Source organism: Mobula hypostoma, chromosome 3, assembly GCF_963921235.1.
Source record: "Mobula hypostoma chromosome 3, sMobHyp1.1, whole genome shotgun sequence".
Taxonomy (NCBI): Eukaryota; Metazoa; Chordata; class Chondrichthyes; order Myliobatiformes; family Myliobatidae; genus Mobula; species Mobula hypostoma.
The window spans coordinates 119,156,272-119,177,733 of record NC_086099.1 but is presented as its reverse complement, the minus strand read 5'-3'; the positions used below and the strand labels follow the sequence as shown (position 1 = coordinate 119,177,733).

At 43.9% G+C, this 21,462-nt stretch overlaps 1 protein-coding gene across 3 annotated transcripts in view; it reads left to right on the top strand.

Annotated features, from left to right (window-relative positions):
- Positions 1-21,462, top strand: part of LOC134344219 (DENN domain-containing protein 2C-like) — a 164,791-nt gene that overhangs the window by 81,594 nt on the left and 61,735 nt on the right. For all 3 annotated transcript variants that reach the window (XM_063043651.1, XM_063043650.1, XM_063043652.1), the window contains exons 6-7: positions 4,622-4,813; positions 8,396-8,492. In XM_063043651.1, the coding sequence (XP_062899721.1) occupies positions 4,622-4,813; positions 8,396-8,492 (289 nt within the window). The remainder of the gene's footprint in view (positions 1-4,621; positions 4,814-8,395; positions 8,493-21,462) is intronic.

Here is a 21,462-nt window from a genome sequence, read left to right as displayed (position 1 = left end):
CCAGGCACTCACCACTCTGTTTCAAAAACAAACTTGCCCCGCATACTCGCCCCTTGTACCTTAAATGCATTCCCCTATTGTTAGACCGTTTGACCACAGGGAAGAAAATTACCAGCTGTCTATCTATGACTTTCATAATTTATAAACTTCCATCGGTCTCACCTTGGCCTTCGCTACTTCAGAGAAAATAACCCTAGTTTGTCAATCCTCTCTTTATGGCGCGTGCCCTCTAATCCAGGTTGCATCCTGGTGAACAACATCTGCACCCTCTCCAAAGTCTTGACGGTCTTCCTATAACAGAGTAACCTGAACTGAATGCAGCAGTCTGGGAGCAGCCTTACCAGAGCTCGATAAAGCCAAAAGCTTGGCTTCTTGTCTCACAAGCCTGATGCCTAGAATAATAAAGGCAAGTATGCCATATGCCAACAAAATTGGCAACATTATTGGAGGAGGCTATTCAACTCGTCTGGTCCATATTGACTCCCGAGGGAGCAGTTTCATTCTCCTTCCATGGTCCACTCTTTTTATTTTACCTTTAACCTGTCCACTGTGGCAATTTGTGGTAACTAACTAACCCTCTAGCACGTTTTTGGGATATGGTTGGAAACCAGAGCACCCAACTGAAATCCACTCGGTCAGTTAAGAACGTGCCTATCTGGTTGAAGATATCACAGGAGCTGGGGTAGCAGCACGATCTGCAGCATGACTGCTCTAACCTCTCATGTTTCAAAGTGTAGCCAAGAGGCTGTGTATCCATGCACTAAGTGAAACCATGGATTAATATGATTTAAGGCAGGGGTGCCCAAACTTTTTTGTGCCATGGACCAATACCATTGAGCGAGGAGTCCATGGACCCCAGGGTGGATATTTAAAATATTGTAGTTGTACAAAACATTGGTGGGGTTACACCTGGAGTATTATGTATATTTTTGATTACCCTTTTGTAGGAAAGACGTAGTTATGCTGGGAAGAAGTGCAAAGATTTACAGGAATATTGCCAGGACTTGGGGGCATTAGTTACAGTGAGAGGTTGGGATTGTATTCTTAAGACTCTGAAGGGTAATCTTAGAAGTGAATTAGGGGCAGAAAATGGGTGAAGGCAGACAATTGTTTCCCCAGAGCAAGGGAATCAAAAACAGGAAGGCAGAGGTTAAAGGAGAAAGATTTTAAAGAGACCTAAGGGGCAACGTCTTCACTCATAAGGAACTAGCTGCCAGAGGAAGTGGTTGAGGCAGGTACAATAATAACATTAAAAGACATTTGGACAGGTAAGCAGGTAGGATAGGTTTAGACCAAGGGTTCCCAACCTGGGGTCCATGCACACTTGCTTAATGGTATTTCTCCATGGCATAACAAAGGTTAGGAACCCCTGGTTTAGAGGGATGTGGGTGAGTAGGACTAGCTCAGATGGGTGTCTTGGTTAGCATGGATGGGTTGGGCCAAATTGCCTGTTTCCCTGCGGTATTGCTCTTGACTGCATCAGTCAGCTTCTGTTAAGACCAAGTTGTCATTTTGGGTTGATGACCTTTCATTAGATGGGTTAAAATAAAAGGAGAGAAAATAGAGGGGCTGAGAGAGTAAGAGAGAAGCTCAGTGATGGGATAGAAGCCAGTAGATTCTGAGTGACACAAATGATGGTACCAGCTAAAACAGGCAAAGACTGAGGTAGTGTCTGATGGGGATTAGTCTCGCTTCAACTGCAGTGCAGTAATTGGGTCTGTGGGCAGTGAGAAGGGAAGAGATAAAAGGCAGCTGTTAAATTGCACTAAAGGTGAGGAGAGTTGATTTGGGTCCCTGTTCAACGATGAAGAGCAGGTGAGATGAACGTATAGATGGATTGGATTTTGGTAAAACAGCTTGATCAGCCCTGGACACCAGAATCTTTTAAAATAGTAAGCAACGCCAGAAATGAGATGAGTGTAGGTAGGTGTGGGGTAGCGGGGTGAGATATGTCTCTACTAAAGGACGTATAAGGTACTCCATCCCTCCGCTACCCTGCAGGTCACCCTGGGCCAAGGTGTAGCACCTGCTTAGCCCCCCCAGTCAGGGTCAGGTCATGGGAGCAGGTGGTGGATGGTCGTATGAGCAGCTGGTGCACATCAAAAGCCTTGGTTGTGCGACCACTGAAGCCAGGCGGACAATCTCTGAAGAGTATTGATAATGACTGGGGTCACCCATCTTGTAAAGACACTGCCCAGAAGAAGGCAATGGCAAACCACTTCTGTAGAATAATTTGCCAAGAACAATCATGGTCATGGAAAGAGCATGATCGCCCATGTCATATGGCACGGCACATAATGAATGAACGGACGCAGTTAGGTGTACGCAGGAGAGAAAGAACTGATCAGGAAGAAGTGCTTTGTGGGGTGAGAACAGACTGAAAAGGAGTTCACCAAGATGGTCTTGCTTGTGAATCTTGAGCAGGGAATAGAATTGGGCTATGTGTGTTTTGATGATCAGGGCTGAGGGAAGATTCCACATTCGAAACAGAGTTAAGTGTTTTGGTAACAAAGGTCTGGTGTTCAGTGGTGGAGCTCTGGTCCAGAGCAAAGAGGAAGTGTCTGAGATCTGAGGTCCATATGTACAAGTGTGTTAGCAAAGCAACACTAGTAGTGCCTTTATTGATAGGTCTGATGACACTGATGGGGTTAATTATAACTGAGCAGAGAGGGTTAGGCAAGAGTGAGAGGGTGCAGTGAAAAAATTTGAAGGTCTGTGTCAGGCCAGAAGTTGATCATAAATAAATCGGGTAAGATGCTAGAGCAGTGTGTCTAGATTCACAATCAGGATTAAAGACTAGCAAGTGAAATGGGTGTATACGAGGTGGGTAAGTGGAGTTAGAATATAGTCAGAATTAAGTAAAATAGGAAAATGAGGATGGAAGCAGGTCCTCCGGTTGGAACTGATGATTCAAAGAAATGAAAAAGTGGAAAAGAAACTGAAAATGCTGCAGGATCCAGACTAGGAGAGAGGCAGGATCAGGGGAAGAGAAATTCAGGAGTTGAAATCTGTAATATTCTTGAATCTCTTTGACTTGTGATTGACTCACTTGTGGTTCATTGGTGCTGGATTCTTGATGTTGTGAACGTGGGACATAGAACTTGAATACTTTGACTGGATAGTAAGATGTTGCCAAGAATACCACTGATCAAAGAAACGCAGACAAATTGTACCCTCTGCTTGGGGAATCGAGAATAAGGGGATCCACCCCTAAAGATTGAAGATGTTTTCCTCACTAGCTACAATATCGGGGAGCACGTTGGCACCGGAGTGGATGGCGATACTTGCAGGACGTCCCCAGCACATCTTCGGGCTGTGTTGGTTGTTGACATAAACAATGCGCTTCACTGTATGTTTCAATGTGCATGTGACAAATAGAACTAATATTTATTTTAAAAGGTATTTGGAAATTGGAAGGTCTTAAGCAGGCTGTTGTGGTTAGCAAACATTACTACTTTTGTGTTAGCCAGGGATACTGATAGTTACAGAGCAAACCAGGAAACATAGAATTAAGAGTGGGATCAGCTGCTATCTTACTGAGTAATTGGTGGGTTGGAATTAACTACCCTGAGCTGCATTGGACAGATTGTAAGCAGCAATACCTGCCTCAGTCCAGCAGAAGTAACTGCACTGAAAATGCTGTCTGAAGTATGCAAGCTACGGCCAGAGGCAATAGGAATGAGCCTCTCACCAGTGTGGCTTACACACTTTACACCATGTTCTAGTGACAGTACATAACTACAGGTGTCCCCCGCTTTTCAAAAGTTCGCTTTACGCCACTTGGCTTTCAGCATTTGTTTTGCAGCGAGCTGTTATAGAGGCAACGCGCACCCCGAGCAGCGGGACTGATGCCGCCAAGCCCCTTCCCCACAAACTACACTCCGCTATCAAGTCGCCATAGCTTTGAACTGTGCCTGTGAGCATCTGTGCTTTATCTCGATTTATTTTCTGCATCCGTTAACAAGATGTGTCCTAAGGTATCAGAAAAGCCTAAGAGAGCTCGTAAGGGTGTTATGCTTAGCGTAAAACTGGACGTAATTAAGTGTTTTGATCATGGTGAATGAAATAAAGACATTGTGCGTGCATTGAACTTGCCTGCGTCCACCAGTCATACTATTTACACGCAGAAGAAAGAATTTTGAAAGCTGCCGATGTTACCATTGGTTCTGCTAGTAGCAAAGTGGTCTCTTTTAGTCGATATCCAGTGTTATTTTAGGTTTTATGTGTTATTTGGTATGATTTGGTAGGTTATTTTTGGGTCTGGGAATGCTCAAAAATTTTTCCCATATAAATTAATGGTAATTGCTTCTTCGCTTTATGCCATTTCGGCACGAAAGGTTTCATAGGAACGCTCTACCTTCGGATAGCAGGGGAAACTTGGACCACTTTGTTTTGAGGCACTGATTCTGTTTTATGACCACAGTATCGTGACTGACTTTAAAATGTGGAAAAGACTGTGTTAAACTGAGCAAACTGCCAGCCTAGAAAAAGTTTTTAGATGGGTATTTAAGTATGTGCAAAGGAAAGTTATCTGATTAGATGGTGCTTTTTTCCCAGCTCTTTCAGGTCAGGAATGGGCAACCTCAACCTAATGTTTGTATATTTATTCCACTCCCGTCAGCTCCCACCAAAGCCCCCCGGTCTTCAGGGACAAGCTCAGGAAAGTAAAACGTTGAAAGCTGGAGAGCAGAGGAAGGTTGGTAAGGACTGCACAGTACCTCTGCTTCGCTCTAGTCCCCTGTCTGTGCCGGGCACCCCTGAGGATTCTGTCAGTGGAGACGTGTTTGTGAAAAAACGAAAGAAGATCCCTTTGGTGAGTTAATTGTGCAATCTGGTTGGTTGTTTATACAGCAGATCTCCAATAATCCACTATTTTGCTATGTTTTAGAATCTCATTCATCAGGTAAGGTTGGTCTCTTGCTGAGGCACCATTTGCCATCTTCCCTTCCAGATCTGGATTCACCGCAACATGTTACTATTCGACTATCTTAACGTGCTGATTAATGTGGAATAACATCTGGTCACAGAGTCATAAAGCACTGCAGCACAGAAACAGTACTGAACTGTTGTTCTGCCTAGACCCATCAACTCACACCTGGACCATAGCCCTCCCATCAGTGTACTCATCCAAACCTCTTCAATGTAGACGTTCATCCAGATCCACCATTTCCACCGGCAGCTCAGTCCACATTTCCATCACTTCTCCCTCAGTTTCCCCTTAAATATTTCACCTTTCAACCTTCACCTATACCCTCTAGTTCTAGTCTCACTCAACCTCAGTGGGAAAAGACTGCTGTACCCCTCTTGATTTTGTATACCTCTATCCAATCTCCTAGACTCCAGAGAAAATGATCCAACTTATTCAAACTTTTCCTATAACTTAGGTCCTCAATTCCCAGCAACATCTTGGCGTACATTTTCTGTTGCTTTCTTTCAATCTAATTGGTATCTTCACTGTAGGCAGGTGACCAATTTGGCCTCACCAACTTGCTCAACTTCAACATAACATCCAAAGTACTCCTGTACTCAGTTCGATTTATGAAGGCCAATTTGCCAAATGCTCTCTTTCCGACACTATCTACCCGTGACACCACTTTCTAGGAATTATGGATCTCTTTTCCCAGATCCTCCTTTTTCTACTGCACTCCTCAATGCTGTACTGGTCATTATGTATGTCCTCTCCCGGTTTGTCCTTCCATATTACAACACCTCACTCTTGCCTCCATCTGCCATCTTTCAGCCCACTTTTTTTGCAGCTGGTTCAGATCCCATTTCAAGTTTTCATGGCCTTCCTGGTTATCCATTAAGCCCCAAATGTTGGTGTCATCCACAAATCTGCGGATCCAGTTAACCACATTATCATCCACAGTATTGATATAGATGACAAACAACGACAGACCCAGCAGCAGTATCTGTGGCACTCCACTAGTCACAGGCCTCCAGTTAGAGAGGCAACCATCTAATACGACTCTCTGACTTCTCCCACTAAGTTAATGTCTAATCCAGTTTACTACTTCACCCTGAATGCCAAGTGACTGAACCTTCTAGACCAGCCTCCAATGCATGAGGGACCTGGTCAAAGGCCTCATTAAAGTCCATGTGGCCACAATATCCACTGCCTTTCCTTTACCAGCTTCCCTGGTAACCTCCTTGAAAAATTCTAAGATTGGTTAGACACGACGTATCATGCACAAAGGAGCATATCATGGGAGGCTAATCCAGAAGATTAAAATGCACGGGGCAAATTAGCTGTTTGGATTCAGAACTGGCTTTCCACAAAGACAAAGAGTAGTGTTTGAAGGGAGTTATTTGAGCTGGAGGTTTGTAATTAGAGGTATTCCGCAGGGATCTGTGCTGGGACCTCTGGTGTTCATGATGTATATAAATGACCTGGATGAAAATGTAGATGGGTGTATTTATAAATTTGCAGATGATACCAAGCTTGCTAGAGTTGTGGATCGTGTAGAAGACTGGCAAAGAATACAGCGTGATGTAGATCAGTTGCAGATATGGGCAGAGAAATGACAGGTGGAGTTTAACCCAGATAAAAGTGAGGCGTTGCACCTCGGCAGGGCAAATGCAGGGAGACAGTACATGGTTAAGGGCAAGATCATTAAGTGTTGCTGAACAGAGAGATCTTGGGATCCAAGTTCATAGCTTCATGAAAGTGGCTACACAGGTCGAAAAGGTGGTTAAGAAAGCTTATCGAATGCTTACTTTTATTAGTCAAGGCATTAAGTTGAAAGGTCAAGATGTTGTGTTGTAACTTCATAAAACTCTGTTAGGCCACATCTGGAGTATTGCACATTGGAGTATAGGTCGCCCCACTGTAGGAAGGATGTCGAGGCTTTGGAGAGGGCGCAGAAGAGGATGCTGCCTGGTTCAGATGGAATGTGCTATCATGAGAGGCTGGATAAACTTGGCTTGTTTCCTCTGGAGCGTCAGAGGCTGTGGGGAGATCTGATAGAGGTTTACGAGATTATGAGAGACATGGATAGAGTGGACAGAGAGCATCTGTTTCCCAGGGTAGAAATGACTAATACGAGAGGGCATTCATTGGAGGTGAGAGGGGTTAGGTTCAAGGGGGGAGGTGAGGGGTAAGTGCTTTTAATCCAAGAGTCATGGATGCCTGGAGCGTGCTGCTTGGTCTGGTGATAGGGGCAAATACATTGGAGGCTTTTAAGCGATACTTGGATCAGCACATGGATGTAGGGAAACTGGAGGGATATGGCCACGGTGTAGGTCGGAGGGATTCATGTTTGGGTGTCTTTGATTTGCTTTTTGCTGGTTCAGCACAACACTGTGGGCCGAATGGCCTGTTCCTGTACTGTATTGTTCTTTGTTCAAAACCAGATACTTGTATATATCCTGTCTGTTAGCATACCTTCAAATAATTTACCCACAACTGATGTCAGACTCTGGTCTACAATTTCCCAGCTTATTCTTAGGGGCTTTCTTGAACAATGGAACATTGGCTATACTCCAGTTCTCTGACACCTTGCCTATGGTTAAGGATTTTTTTAATTCCTCTTCCAAGCCCCCTGTAATTTCTGCAGTAGTTGGGGTCATGGAAAGACCATGATCACCCATGCCTTACGAAATGGCTCATAACAAAAGAGTGAATTGTTCGGCTTCGCGCACTGGTGACCGCACTGACCTTCAAGTTGACCAATTTTCTGAAAACTGATCATTTGGAAAATCTGCTGGTCCAGCATCACCAAGTCCAATGTATGCTGGATTGTTGTATCTTCAACTTTAGGAGAACACCAACAGAATGTCACTTAAAATAATTGCCATGGGAAGGTTCTGCACTGTGTTTGGTGTGTTATCAGAAAATTAAGATGTCTAAATTTTAAGCACAGTGCTTAAGATGATTACACCTTTGTGCAAGGTACTAGGTCAGAGGTACTTACCTGTGTTTTTCAGAAGTGTGGCAGTTTGCGTTTTACCCCACAATAAACAGACTCCAGTATTTGTGGAATGCCATAATCTCACTGGTTTAGTGTGATTGCAGATGCTCGAATCTTCAGCAAATAAACTGCTGGAGAAACTCGGTGGGTCAAGCACCATCGGTGGGTAGGAGAGGAATTAATCTGAGTCTTGATTTTAAATATCAGCAGTTTCTCTCTCCCCACAGATGCTGCTCAACGCTCTGAGTTCATCCAGCAGTTAGTTTTTATATTTGCTCTGGTGTTGGGGAGAAAATTACCTTGTACTTTTATAGGGAGCAATCACATAATAGTTACTGCTCCAAGTTAGTACATAACTTGCCACACTGGATAAAGTCTTCGGCATTTGCAACACCATACCCTACTGGTCCCCTGTGTTCCACGGTTTCTAGCAGATAGAATGGACAGTGATGCTCTGGTGAATGACAGCTGTCATTTCCTTCCAGCTGGTTCTGAAGATCCAGGCAGCATATGATGCAAAAAGAGGAAAGAAAAAGGTGAGAGCTCTGACGTTCACAGGACCAGAGTCCACACCACAGAAAGGTAAAAAGTTTGTGCTTGCATGTTTATACTGAAAGTTTCCGACTAAATCATAAAAATCCAGTAACTCTAGACTTTGTATCACACATTGGAATTTTTAAAAGTCCGTGTAAACAACTTCTCAATGACAATCTACTTAAGTGGAAAATTTAGATAATATAGAAGGCACTTTTATATTAAATATTTCTAGTTTCCTTTTTATTCAACAGAGTAAGTTCGATTCACTGTGGCAATTTGTGGTGCTCCTGCTTATTCAGCAGGATCTAGTTTATCAGACAGAACAATGGCAGATTGCCACTTCCGAAAGTGGGGCATTGTATTTGGTAGGTTGTCAGGAAACTGTCTAAAAGGAATAGGCTGAGAAAGTTGGTCAGTGGTGGGAATAGTTCAGAATCACAGAACTCTCAACAACAAGTGCATTGAACTTGGCATTCTTGCGATCTAAAGTAAGTTTGTATTCGAAGTATATATATGTCGCCATATACGATCCTGAGATTCATTGTCTTGTGGGCATACCCAATAAATCTATAGAATAATAACTATAACAGAATGAATAAAAGACTGCCCAAACAGGGCATTCAATCAGAGTGCACAAGACAACAAACTGTGCAAATACAAAAAGAAATAATCAATAAATACGCGATAAATATTGAGAACATGAGATGAAGAGTCCTTGAAAGTGAGTCCATAAGCTGTGGGAACAGTTCAATGATGGGGCAATTAAAGTTCAGTGAAGATATCCCCTTTGGTTCAAGAGCCTGATGGTTGAGGGATAGTAGCTGTTCCTGAACCTGGTGTGAGTCCTGAAGCTGCTGTACCTTCTTCCTAATGGCCACAATGAGAAGAGAGCATGTCCTGGATGGTGTGGATCCCTGCTGATGGATGCTGCTTTCCAGCGACAGTGTTTCATGTAGATGTGCTCAGTGGTTGGGAGGGCTTAACCCGTGGTGGTTTGGGCCTTAGCCACTACTTCGCTGACAATAAAGCAGCGACTTATCCTGGCAGCGAGTGCCATGGCTCTTGCTGTGTGTGTATGGCAACAATCACAGTGTAATAGTACGTTTGAACTGCAGGTGGGAGCCAAGTCAATGGGGTAGTGTGACCAACAGTACTATCGTGGCAGCAGCTAATGCTGCAAGTTTGATTCAGGAGATGCTGGTGGAACTCCTGTGTTGTCGGATGGTGTGAACTTTAATCTTGTACAGTAATGACCCAGGAACTGTGGTCAGTTGCAAGCAATCTCATTCAACACACAACCTCGTGGTTTCCACAGTCAACAACCTGTCCCAAGCTTCACCAAAATCCTTCGTGCCAGCAGGTATTTGCCCATTGTTCTGGGGTTACAAAATGGGGGAAGACTGCTATTTCAGTTACCAAAGCTACTAAATTGTAAATATCTTTGGATGGTTCTGATATTCAGAATATTTCAAGCTGTTAACATGAATCTTTAATAAAAACTTTTTAAATGTTCAAAAAAGATTTAAACATTCTAAAATTAAGTGTTGCTGTATCAAAGTGGAGGTTGATAGTTTCTTGATTAGTAAGAGATCAAAGCTTATGGGGCGAAGGCAGGAGAATGGGGTTCAGGCGGATAATACATCGGCCATGATGAAATGGCAGAGCAGACTAGGTGGCCTAATGCTGCTCCTGTTCCTTATGGCCTTAACAAGGATGTGATTGAATTAGAGAGCATGCAGAAAAGAAGTTCACAAGTATGTTACATGGATTGGAGAGCTAGAGTTTTTTTTTAAAGTTTGGATAGGCAGTGAAGGCAGCTGAGGGTTGACCTTACTAGAGGCTTATAAAACTGGGGACACAAAGGTAATTCTTTCTCTCAGCCAGGAGAGAGGCACCTGAAACTGGATTGCAGAGGTTTAAGGTGGAGGAAGGATTTGAAGGGGATCTAACAGGCAAATCTTTCATACGGCAGGTGATGGGTATGTGGAACAAGCTGCCAGAGGAAGTGCTAGAGGCAGCTGTACACTTAAATATTTAACGTAGAAACATAGAAAACCTACAGCACAATACAGACCCTTCGGCCCACAATGCTGTGCCAAACATGTACTTACTTTAGAAATTACCTAGGGCTACCCATAGTCCTCGATTTTTCTGAGCTCCATGTACATATCCAGGAGTCTTTTAAAAGACCCTATCGTATCCGCCTCCACCACCATCACCAGCAGCCCATTCCACACACTCACCACTCCCTGTGAGAAAAAAAAACTTACCCTTGACATCTCCTCTGTACCTACTTCCAAGCACCTTAAAACTGTGCCCTCTTGTGTTAGCCATTTCGGCCCTGGGAAAAAGCCTCTGACTATCCACACGATCAATGCCTCCCATCATCTTATACACCTCTATCAGATCACCTCTCATCCTCCGTCATTCCAAGGAGAAAAGGCCGAGTTCACTCAACCTATTCTCGTAAGACATGCTCCCCAATCCAGACAACATTCTTGTAAGTCTCCTCTGCACACTTTCTATGGTTTCCACATCCTTCCTGTAGTGAGGTGACCAGAACTGAGCACAGTACTCCAAGTGCGGTCTGACTAGGGTCCTATATAGCTGCAACATTACCTCTTGGCTTTTAAACTCAGTCTCACGGTTGCTGAAGGCCAATACATCATATGCCTTCTTAACCACAGAGTCAATCTGCACAGCTGCTTTAAGTGTCTATGGACTCGGACCCCAAGATCCCTCTGATCCTCCACACTGCCAAGAGTCTTACCATTAATACTATATTCTGCCATCATACTTGACCTACCAAAATAAACCACCTCACACTTATCTGGGTTGAACCCCATCTGCCACTTCTCAGCCCAGTTTTGCATCCCATCAATGTCCCGCTGTAAATTCTGACAGCCCTCCACACTATCCACAACACCCCCAACCCTTGTGTCATCAGCAAATTTACTAACCCATCCCTCCACTTCCTCATCCAGGTCATTTATAAAAATCACAAAGAGAAGGGGTCCCAGAACAGATCCCTGAGACACACCACTGGTCACTGACCTCCATGCAGAATATGACCCGTCTACAACCACACTTTGCCTTCTGTGAGTAAGCCAATTCTGGATCCACAAAGCAAGGTCCCCTTGGATCCCATGCCTCCTTACTTTTTCAATAAGCCTTGCATGGGGTACCTTATCAAATTCCTTGCTGAAATCCATATATGCTACATCTACTGCTCTAACTTCAATCAATGTGTTTAGTCACATCCTCAGAAAATTCAATCGGGCTCGTAAGGCACGACCTGCCCTTGACAAAGCCATTCTGACTATTCCTAATCATATTATGCGTTTCCAAATGTTCATAAATCCTGCCACTCAGGATCTTTTCCATCAACTTACCAACCACTGAAGTAAGACTCACTGGTCTGTAATTTCCTGGGCTATCTCTACTCCCTTTCTTGAATAAGGGAACAACATCCTCAACCCTCCAATCCTCCAGACCCTCTCCTGTCCCCATTGATGATGCAAGGATCATCGCCAGAGGCTCAGCAATCTCCTCCCTCGCCTCCCACAGTAGCCTGGGGTACATCTCAACTAGTCCCAGTGACATATCCAACTTGATGCTTTCTGAAAGCTCCAGCACATCCTCTTTCTTAATATCTATATGCTCAAGCTTTTCAGCCCGCTGCAAGTCATCCCTACAATCGCCAAGATCCTTTTCCATACTGAATACTGAAGCCAAGTATTCATTAAGTACCTCTGCTCTCTCCTCTGGTTCCATACACACTTTTCCACTGTCACACTTGATTGGTCCTATACTCTCATGTCTTATGCTCTTGCTCTTCACATACTTGTAGAATGCCTTGGGGTTTTCCTTAATCCTGCCCACCAAGGTCTTCTCATGGCCCCTTCTGGCTCTCCTAATTTCATTCTTAAGCTCCTTCCTGCTAGTCTTATAATCTTCTAGATCTCTATCATTACCCAGTTTTTTGAATCTTTCGTAAGCTTTTCCTTTCTTCTTGAATAGATTTTCAACCGCCTTTGTACACCACGGTTCCTGTACCCTACCATCCTTTCCCTGTCTCATTAGAACGTATCTATGCAGATCTCCACACAAATATCCCCTGAACATTTGCCACATTTCTGCCATACATTTCCCTGAAGAACATCTGTTCCCAATTTATGCTTCCTACCTGATAGCCTCATATTTCCCCTTACTCCAATTAAACATTTTCCTAACTTATCTGTTCCTATCCCTCACCAATGCTATGGTAAAGGAGATGGAATTGTGATCACTATCTCCAAAATGCTCTCCCACTGAGAGACCTGACACCTGAGCAGGTTCATTTCCCAATACCAGATCAAGTACAGCCTCTCCTCTTGTTGGCTTATCTACATATTGTGTCAGGAAACCTTCCTGAACATACCTAACAAATATTCGGACTGCTACATTGGACCAATTAGATTAGCTTATTTCAGCATCTTGGTAAGCACAGGCAAGTTGGACTGCAAAGCCTGTTTTCACATTATATAATTCGAAGCACTCAAGCATTTACAGTCCCTAGTTTTTATTGTTTTACAACATTGAATCATAGTGGATTTAATTTGGCTGTTTTTTGACACTGGTCAACAGAAAAAGACTCGTGTCAAAATGAAAACAGATCTCTAGAACATGATTTAAAATAATTGCATATATAAAACACAAAGTGATTGTATAAGTGTTCACCCCCTTTAATATGACATACCAAATCATCAATAATGCACCCACTTGGTTTTAGAAGTCACATAATTAGTTAAATGACGATCACCTTGTGCTGTCGAGGTGTTTCAATTGATTGTGATAAAAATACACCTGTATCTGGAAGGTCCAAATACTGGTGAGTCAGTATCCTGGCAAAAACTACGCCATGAAGACGAAAGAATACTCGAAGCAACTCTGTGAAAAGGTTATTGAAAAGCACAAGTCAGAAGATAAGTGCAAGAAAATTTTCAAGTCACTGAATATCCCTTGGGGTAGAGTTAAGTCAATTATCAAGAAATGGTAAGAATATGGCACAGCTGTAAATATGCCCAGATCAGGCTGCCCTCAAAAACTAAGTGAACGTGCAAGAAGGGGATTAGTGAGGGAGGCCACAAAGAGACCTGTGACAACTCTGGAGGAGTTACAAGCTTCAGTGGCTGAGCTGGGAGAGGCTGCACATACAACAACTGTTGTCCGGGTGCTTCACCAGCTGCAGCTTCATGGGAGAGTGACAAAGAGAAAACCACTGTTGAAAAATACTCACATGAGATATCAAATAGAGTTTGCCAGAAGGCATGAAGTCAGCTGGAAGAAGGTTCTATGGTCTGAGGAAACCGAAATAAAGCTTTTTGGCCATCAGACTAAACGCTATGTTCTGAATAAGCCAAACACCACACATCATAAAAAGCACACCATCCCTACCATGAAGCATAGTGGTGTCTGCATCATGCTGTGGGGATGCTTCACTGTAGCAGGCCCTGGAAGGCTTGTGAAGGTAGAGGGTAAAATGAATGCAGCAAAATACAGGGAAATCCTGGAGGAAAACCTGATGCTGTCTGCTCGAGAACTGCGACTTGGGACAAGGTTTGTTTTCCAGCAAGACAAAGACCCAAGCATAAAGCCAAAGCTACACAGGAATAGCTTAAAAACAACAAAGTTAATGTCCTGGAGTGGCCAAGTCAGGGTCCAGGCTATAATTCAATTGAGAATTTGTGGCTGGACTTAAAAAGGTCTGTTCACCCACAAACCCCATGCAATCTGACAGAGCTTGAGTAGTTTTGTAAAGAAGAATGGGGAAAATTTTTGCAGAGCCCAGATGTGCAAAGCTGATAGAGATCTATCCACAGAGACTCAAGGCTGTAATTGCTGCCAAAGGTGCATCTACTAAATACTGACTTGAAGGGAGTGATTAATTAAGCAATCAATTATTTGTTTAATAATTGTAATAAATTTAGACTAATTTGCAGAAATTTATTTTCATTTTGGCACTGAAGAGGCTTTTCTGGTGATCAATGTCAAAAAAAAGCCAAATTAATTCCACTGTGATTCAAAGTTGTTAAACAATAAAACATGAAAACTTCCGGGGGGGTGGGGTAAATACTTTTTATAGGTCCTGTAAATAATATTTTAAAAGAAATTTCAATTACCAAGTCCCTCACAACAGTACTTCTCGTATTGGACGTTCACAAATCTTCCATGCATGCTGGATCAGGTTTTCACTAGAGGTGACCCAGTGGTCAGATTACTGGATTGGTAATGGTGGCCGAGACAAAGCAATCCCAAGAAAAGGGTTCATATACCAGCATACCAGTAGTGCAGTTTAACTTCAGACTATAACATCAATAGTAATGATAGTAATGCTTTAGTAATGATAACCGCAAGTTATATAAGTTGTTGGAAGGAAAGGGTAAAATGATGGAGCAAAGATAGTTCAGATGATATTGACGGGGGTTGTAGAACTGGAATGACAGGGCTGAGGGTGAGGCAGCTGGTATACAAGTAGATGCAGTGTGCAGTGAGACTGTGAAGAAGGACAGGCAGATGACAGGGCAAAATCGCATTCTGTGGGATGAACTGAAATGTATCGTGGGAGCAAAGTTGAAAAGGATGATGAATACAGGACTGAATGTGATATATTTGAACGCATCTAGTGTACAGAATATGGTAAATGATCTCCTAGTGCAGTTAGAGATTGGCAGGTACAACTTTGTGGGCCATCTCTGAGTAGTGTCTGAAAGAAGAACATAGTTGGGAGCTCAACATCCAAGGATAGGCAGGGGGAGTGGGGTGGTTCTGTTGGTTCAAAAAAAATGAAATCAAATCCTTAGAAAGATTGGAAGATGTAGAATCCTTGTGGGTAGAGTTAAGAAACTGCAAGGTTTAAAATACCCTGATGGGAGGTAGATCCTTCACATCATGGTGGTGTGAGGAGGTCGAGAAGAAGAGGAAGGTCAAGCGGCCAGCAATGGCAGATGAGAAGGCTTGGCATGTGTTTGATGAGGATATCAGTATGATGTTGGAGAACATCCTCAGGGAAACATCAAAGAGAAAGTTGGAAGTGATGGGCGATATGATTTACGATGTTGGAAAGTACCAGTTCGGTTTGGTTGAGATGAAGAAAGCAAAGCCTACACAGACACCAAGCAGGTGCCAGAAGGAGATTAGTAGGTTGAGGAGAGAGCTTAGATCGTTGAGACAGAGGTGGAAGGTAGCAAGTGAGGGTGACAAGCCAGGGCTTGCTGATCTCCGAGAGCATTTTCGAATAAAGTTAGCATCACTCCATCGTGCAGAGTCACAACATAAAAAGAGAAAGAAGAGAGAGAAGGCAGGAAAGTCATTCTTTGAGAACCCTCACCAGTTCACAAAGAAATTGTTTGAACAAGGTAAGAGCGGGCAGCTTAACATCTCTCAACAAGAACTTGAGGATCACCTGGCAAGCACTTACTCTAACGAACAGCGGGAGGCTCCTTTGCTTGACATTTCAGGGCTTGTGAAGCCTACCAAGCCAGGAGTGAAGTTCGATCTGTCAGAACCCAAACTGGCAGAAGTCGAATGGTTTATCGGAAAGGCAAGGTCAGGCTCAGTGCCAGGACCTCATGGAGTGCCGTATAAGGTGTTCAGGAAGTCTGAAGAACTGAGGAAATACTTGTGGAGATTGTTAAAGGTGGAGTGGAGACAAGGTGTTGTTCCTTTGTCATGGAGTGAGGCTGAAGGAGTGTACATCCCAAAGGAAGAGAATTCTACTACATTGAATTAGTTCCAACCAATTTCACTCCTGAATGTAGAGGGGAAGATTATGTTTGGCATTCTAGCAGAAAGAATATCTTCATTTGTGATAGAGAATGGATTGGTAAACACATCTGTGCAGAAGGCAGGAATACCAGGCTTCCCGGGATGCCTTGAACATACTAGTATGATATGGCATACCATCCAGGAGTCAAAAAGTTTGAGAAGAAATCTGGCTGTAATTTGGCTTGATCTGGCAAATGCATATGGTTCTGTTCCCCATGTCCTGACTGAGTTTGCGATGGAGTTCCTATGGATTCCTGCTAAGGTGAGTAACTCTGTTATGCAGTACTACAACGATTTCCGGATGAGGTTTTCCACTCAGCAGTTTACAACTAGGTGGCAGAGCTTGGATGCTGGAATCCCAATGGGATGTGCGATTTCACCCATCCTTTTTGTGTTAGTCATGGAGGTCATTGTGAGGGCTGCAGAATCAGTGGGACCAGGTGTCGCACTTGATGGCGGAGAGGAGTTACCACGAATACGAGCGTTCATGGATGATCTCGCCCTTTTGGGTCCCAGCACAGTGGAAAGTGTACTATCCAGACTCGAGGAGCTAATGGATTGGGGAAGAATGAAGTTCAAGACCAAGAGCCTTGTTCTTAGGAGAGGAAAGCTGGTTGACTTTCATTTCACCCTTTGTGGAGAGGAGATTACATCCATTCAGGACCAACCAGTGAAGAGCCTCGGGCGATGGTACACAGAGGAGCTGAGAGACGCCAAGAGGGTTCAGGAGAACAGATCAGCAGAGGTTTGATGTCTGTTGACAAGTGTGGCTTGCCTGGCAAGTTGAAGTTGTGGTGCTTGCAGCACGGACTGATGCCACGGATAATGTGGCCACTAACTGTCTATGGAGTGGCAATGTCCCATGTTGAGGCAATGGAACGGAAGATCAACAAGTATGTGAAGAAGTGGCTTGGAGTACCGAGCAGCCTCACCAATGTTGCAATCCACAGTAGCCAGACAAAACTTACCATCCCAGTGCAATCCTTTGTTGAAGAGGTCAAGGTAGCCAAGGTAACATCATTCTTGATGCTTCGAGACTCAAAAGACCCTGTCGTCAAGAACACCCAGCCAGATGCGAGATCAGGCAGGAAGTGGTCAGCCCGTGTAGCAGTTGATGAGGCTGAGTCTAGATTGAAGCGCAAGGAGACGGTTGGGGCTACCCATCTAGGTCACCAGGGACTTGGGTGGAAAACCCACAAGTGGTGGTCATCTTCTGCAGGTAAGGAGCGCTGTGAGCTTGTAACACAAGAAATACGAGAGGTAGAAGAGGAGAAGAGGTTAACTAAGACAGCTGGCCTGGCCAAACAAGGGACTTGGACCCGGTGGGAAAGTGTTGAACAACGACATCTATCTTGGAATGTTCTGTGGCAGATGGAACGGCTCCGCATTTCTTTTCTATACAGAGCAGCGTACGATCTGCTCCCAACACCTGCCAACCTCAGCACCTGATATGAAGATAAGACAGACAGGTGTGCTGCTTGTGGCGAGAAGGGAACATATCAACATATCTTGAGTGCGTGCAGAGTCAATCTTTCCAGCGGCATGTACACTTGGAGACATAACAACTTTTTCAAAGTTGTAACAGAAGTGGTTGAGTTGAGAGTACTGCAGCACAACTTATCTCATGCCCCATGTTGCACAGAACATCACGTATCATTTGTGAAAGAAGGCTCCAAGTTGAGGGTGTACAGCATAGGCTCACGATCAAGCATACTTTCTTCAGCCAATGATTGGTGTGTCAAGGCTGACCTGGACGGGAAAGGCAGTTTCCCGGAGCAAATAGCTTTCACCACATTGCGTCCAGATATAATCGTATGGTCTGACAGCAGTAGAGAAGTGGTTATTGGTGAACTCACAGTCCCCTGGGAAGACAACATCGATGAAGCCCATGAGCGCAAGTTAACCAAGTATGCAGAATTAAGATCAGAGTGCAGAGACAGAGGGTGGAAGGTCTCATGCTATCCATTCGAGCAGGTTGCTGTGGCTTTATTGCGTTCACTTTCCAGAAGTGGCTGTGTGACCTTGGCTTCACTAGAAGAGAGATCAAGTCAACCAGCAGGGCTGTAGCTGAGGCAGCAGAGAAAGGATCAGCACGGGTGTGGACCAAGTACGTCGAGAGGGGCAGATAGTCAGACAGTGTATCCATCTTTTTCCAAACCCTTCAGTAGTTGCATAGACACCTGAAGAGTGGACTATCTGTTGAATGGAAGTGACCAACAACTCTGACAGAGGCAAATGCCAGGTTTTTAAGCTCACCAGTGGGAGGTGGTGCTTTAGCACTGCTGGCCCACCACCTCGAGGGAGTCTTGATCATAAGCGGGCCGAAACTCCTGAAGACAGGTGGCAGATCAACTGATGATCCCACTGGTGATAGCACAGGACAGTTAACATCTTAGTCCAAGTATATTTTCGATTCTTACAGGCCTCCAAATAGTAGCCAGGATGTGAGATACAAATTACAAAAGGAGATGGAAAGGGCATGTAAAAAGGACAATGTTATGATAGTGATGGGACATTCCAATATGCAGGTAAATTAGGTTGGAGCTGGGTCCCAAGAGAGGGAGTTTGTAGAATGCCTACAAGGTGGCTTTATAGAACAACTTGTAGTTAACCCCAGTGGGGAAAGATAATTCTGAATCGTGTGTTGTGTAATGAACCAGATTTAATTAGGGAGCTTAAAGTAAAGGAATCTTTAGGAGGCAGTGATCATAATATGATAGAATTCACCCTGCAATTTCAGCAGGAGAAGCTAAAAGTGGATGTGTCAATATTACAGTGGAATAAAGGGAATTATAGAGGCATGAGGGAGGAGCTGGCCAAAGTTGATTGGAAGGGGACACTAGTGGGGATGACAGCAGAACAGCAATGGCTAGTGTTTATGGGGGAAATTCAGAAGGCGCATGATAAATACATCCCAACAATGAAGAAGTATTCTAAAAGGGGATGATACAACCATGGCTGACAAAGAAAGTCAAAGACAGCATAAAAGCAAAGGAGAGGACTTAGAATATAGTAAAAATGAGTTAGGACTGGAAAAACTGTCACGTACTCTTTAAGAAGGGAGGGAGGCAGAAGAAAGGAAATTATAGGCCAGTTAGCCTGACTTCAGTGTATGGGAAGTTGTTGGAGGCCATTATTGAGGATGAGGTTTTGGGAAACTTGAAGGTGCATGACAAAATAGGCCAAAATCAACATGGTTTCTTGCCAGATCTTGCCTGACAAATCTTTTGGAATTCTTGAGGAAATAACAGGTAGGATAGACAAAGGAGAGTCAGTGCATGTTATGTATCTGGATTTTCAAAAGGCCTTTGACTAGCTGCCACACATGAGGCTGCTTAACAGGATAAGAGCCCATGGTATTATAGGAAAGATACCACCGTGGATAGAAGATTGGCTGACTGGCAGCAGGCAAAGAGTGTGAATAAAAGGGGCCTTTTCTGGTTGGTTGCCGATGACTAGCGGGCATTAGGGTTGGGATAGCTGACAAAGAACATCGGCAGTCCAGGCTGCTTGAAGCGACCAGGCACCTGCAAGCAGAGGCATGAGGGCAGGTGACTTGGTAACTCAACGTGCCCGGTGTTCAAGCCTTGAGTTTTGAGTCCTGTCATTGGCTAGTCAGTGAGCTGATACCTAAGATCACTGGGTAGCCCAGAATTGGAAGCCTGAAGACCGGAGGTCTGTCCTAGAGTTGGAGGACTGTTCGTGTGTGTGGGTGGGTAGAAGGCAGGATGAGGCTGAGGAAAGAGGCTTGTTGTGTTCTGTGCCGTTTTGCCTAGCATTATGGGTGCAGTGGAAAGTGTAGCAACACTTACGGGCTGTTCCCAGCACACCCTTGGGTGTGTTGGTTGTTAATGCAAATGATGCATTTCACAGTAGGTTTTGGTGTACACGTTATAAATAAATTTGCATCAGTAAAGGAGTTGAAGACACTATAGATCAGCCATGACTATTGAACGGCAGAGCAGGCTTGTAGGGCTGAGTGACTTACAGATCCAACTTAACTGTGTTCTTACGTGATGTCCAGTTCTTGGGTGCTTAGAAAGCAATGGGTTTGAATCCTCCTTCAAAAAGCAGGTACCAGTGTGAAAAAGGTCACCCAAAAATGGCCTAGCATTCCTTGAAATTCTAATGCTGAGCGTATTATGGAAGTACAACATCCCAATCATTGAGTGTGTGACTCTGTTAAGGAGACATTTCCCTTCAAAATCCTTATGGTCTTAGGCAACTAAGCATCCTAGATTTCAGTGGGCTTGTTCTACAAGTGTTCACACTGTAACAACACTACAGAGTCGATAGAAGCTCCCAGAGCAGCAACATCTACAACTACAGGAAATGCTGTTGTAGGACAGCAGCATCCATCATCAGAGATCCTCACCACCAAGGCCACGCTCTTTTCTCACTGCTGCCATCAGGTCGAAGGCACGAGCGCCTCAGGACACACACCACCAGGTTCAAAAAACAGTTACTACCCCTCAACCATCAGGCTCTTGAACAAAACAGGATAACTACACTAATATATTGAGATTCCTACAATCAATTATCTCACTTTAAGGATGCTTTATCTTGTTATTTCATGTTCTCATTATTTATTGCTATGTATTTATATTTGCATTTGCACAGCTTGTCTTCTATGCTATTGGTCTGTCATTGATCTTGTTTACAGTTACTATTCTATAGATTTTCTGAGTATGCCCGTAGAAAAAAGATTCTCAGGGTTGACTGTGGTGGTGTATGTACTCTGATAATAAATTTTAATTTGAACTTTGTTCTCATTGCTGCTATCCACTGTTAAAGTTCTGATATTCCCTACTTATATCAAACTTTGTGCTGAGCCTTGCTGACAATGATTGACTATTCTGCCTTTTGTTTTTGCCCTGTGATTGTTGGCCTTTTCCTTCCCCACTTCTGAGGCTGCAGGCTCTCCACAGCTCTGAGTGGGGAATTAAAGCTAACATTTGGTAAATTATGTGGTCTTATAGCTTGTGGAAATGAGCCCTTCAGCCCATCAAGTTCATGCCAATCCACAAACACCCACCTGTGTGAGCCAGTTGTCCTGCATTTGGTAAACAGCCTTGGCAATTTGAGTGTTTGTCCAGATACTTAAACATTATGAGAGCGCCTGGCTCCACCACCCATTCAGATTGTGTGTTCCTGAGTCCAACCACCTGGCTAATAGGCTTACATGTATTGGAAAAGGTTGCATAATTGG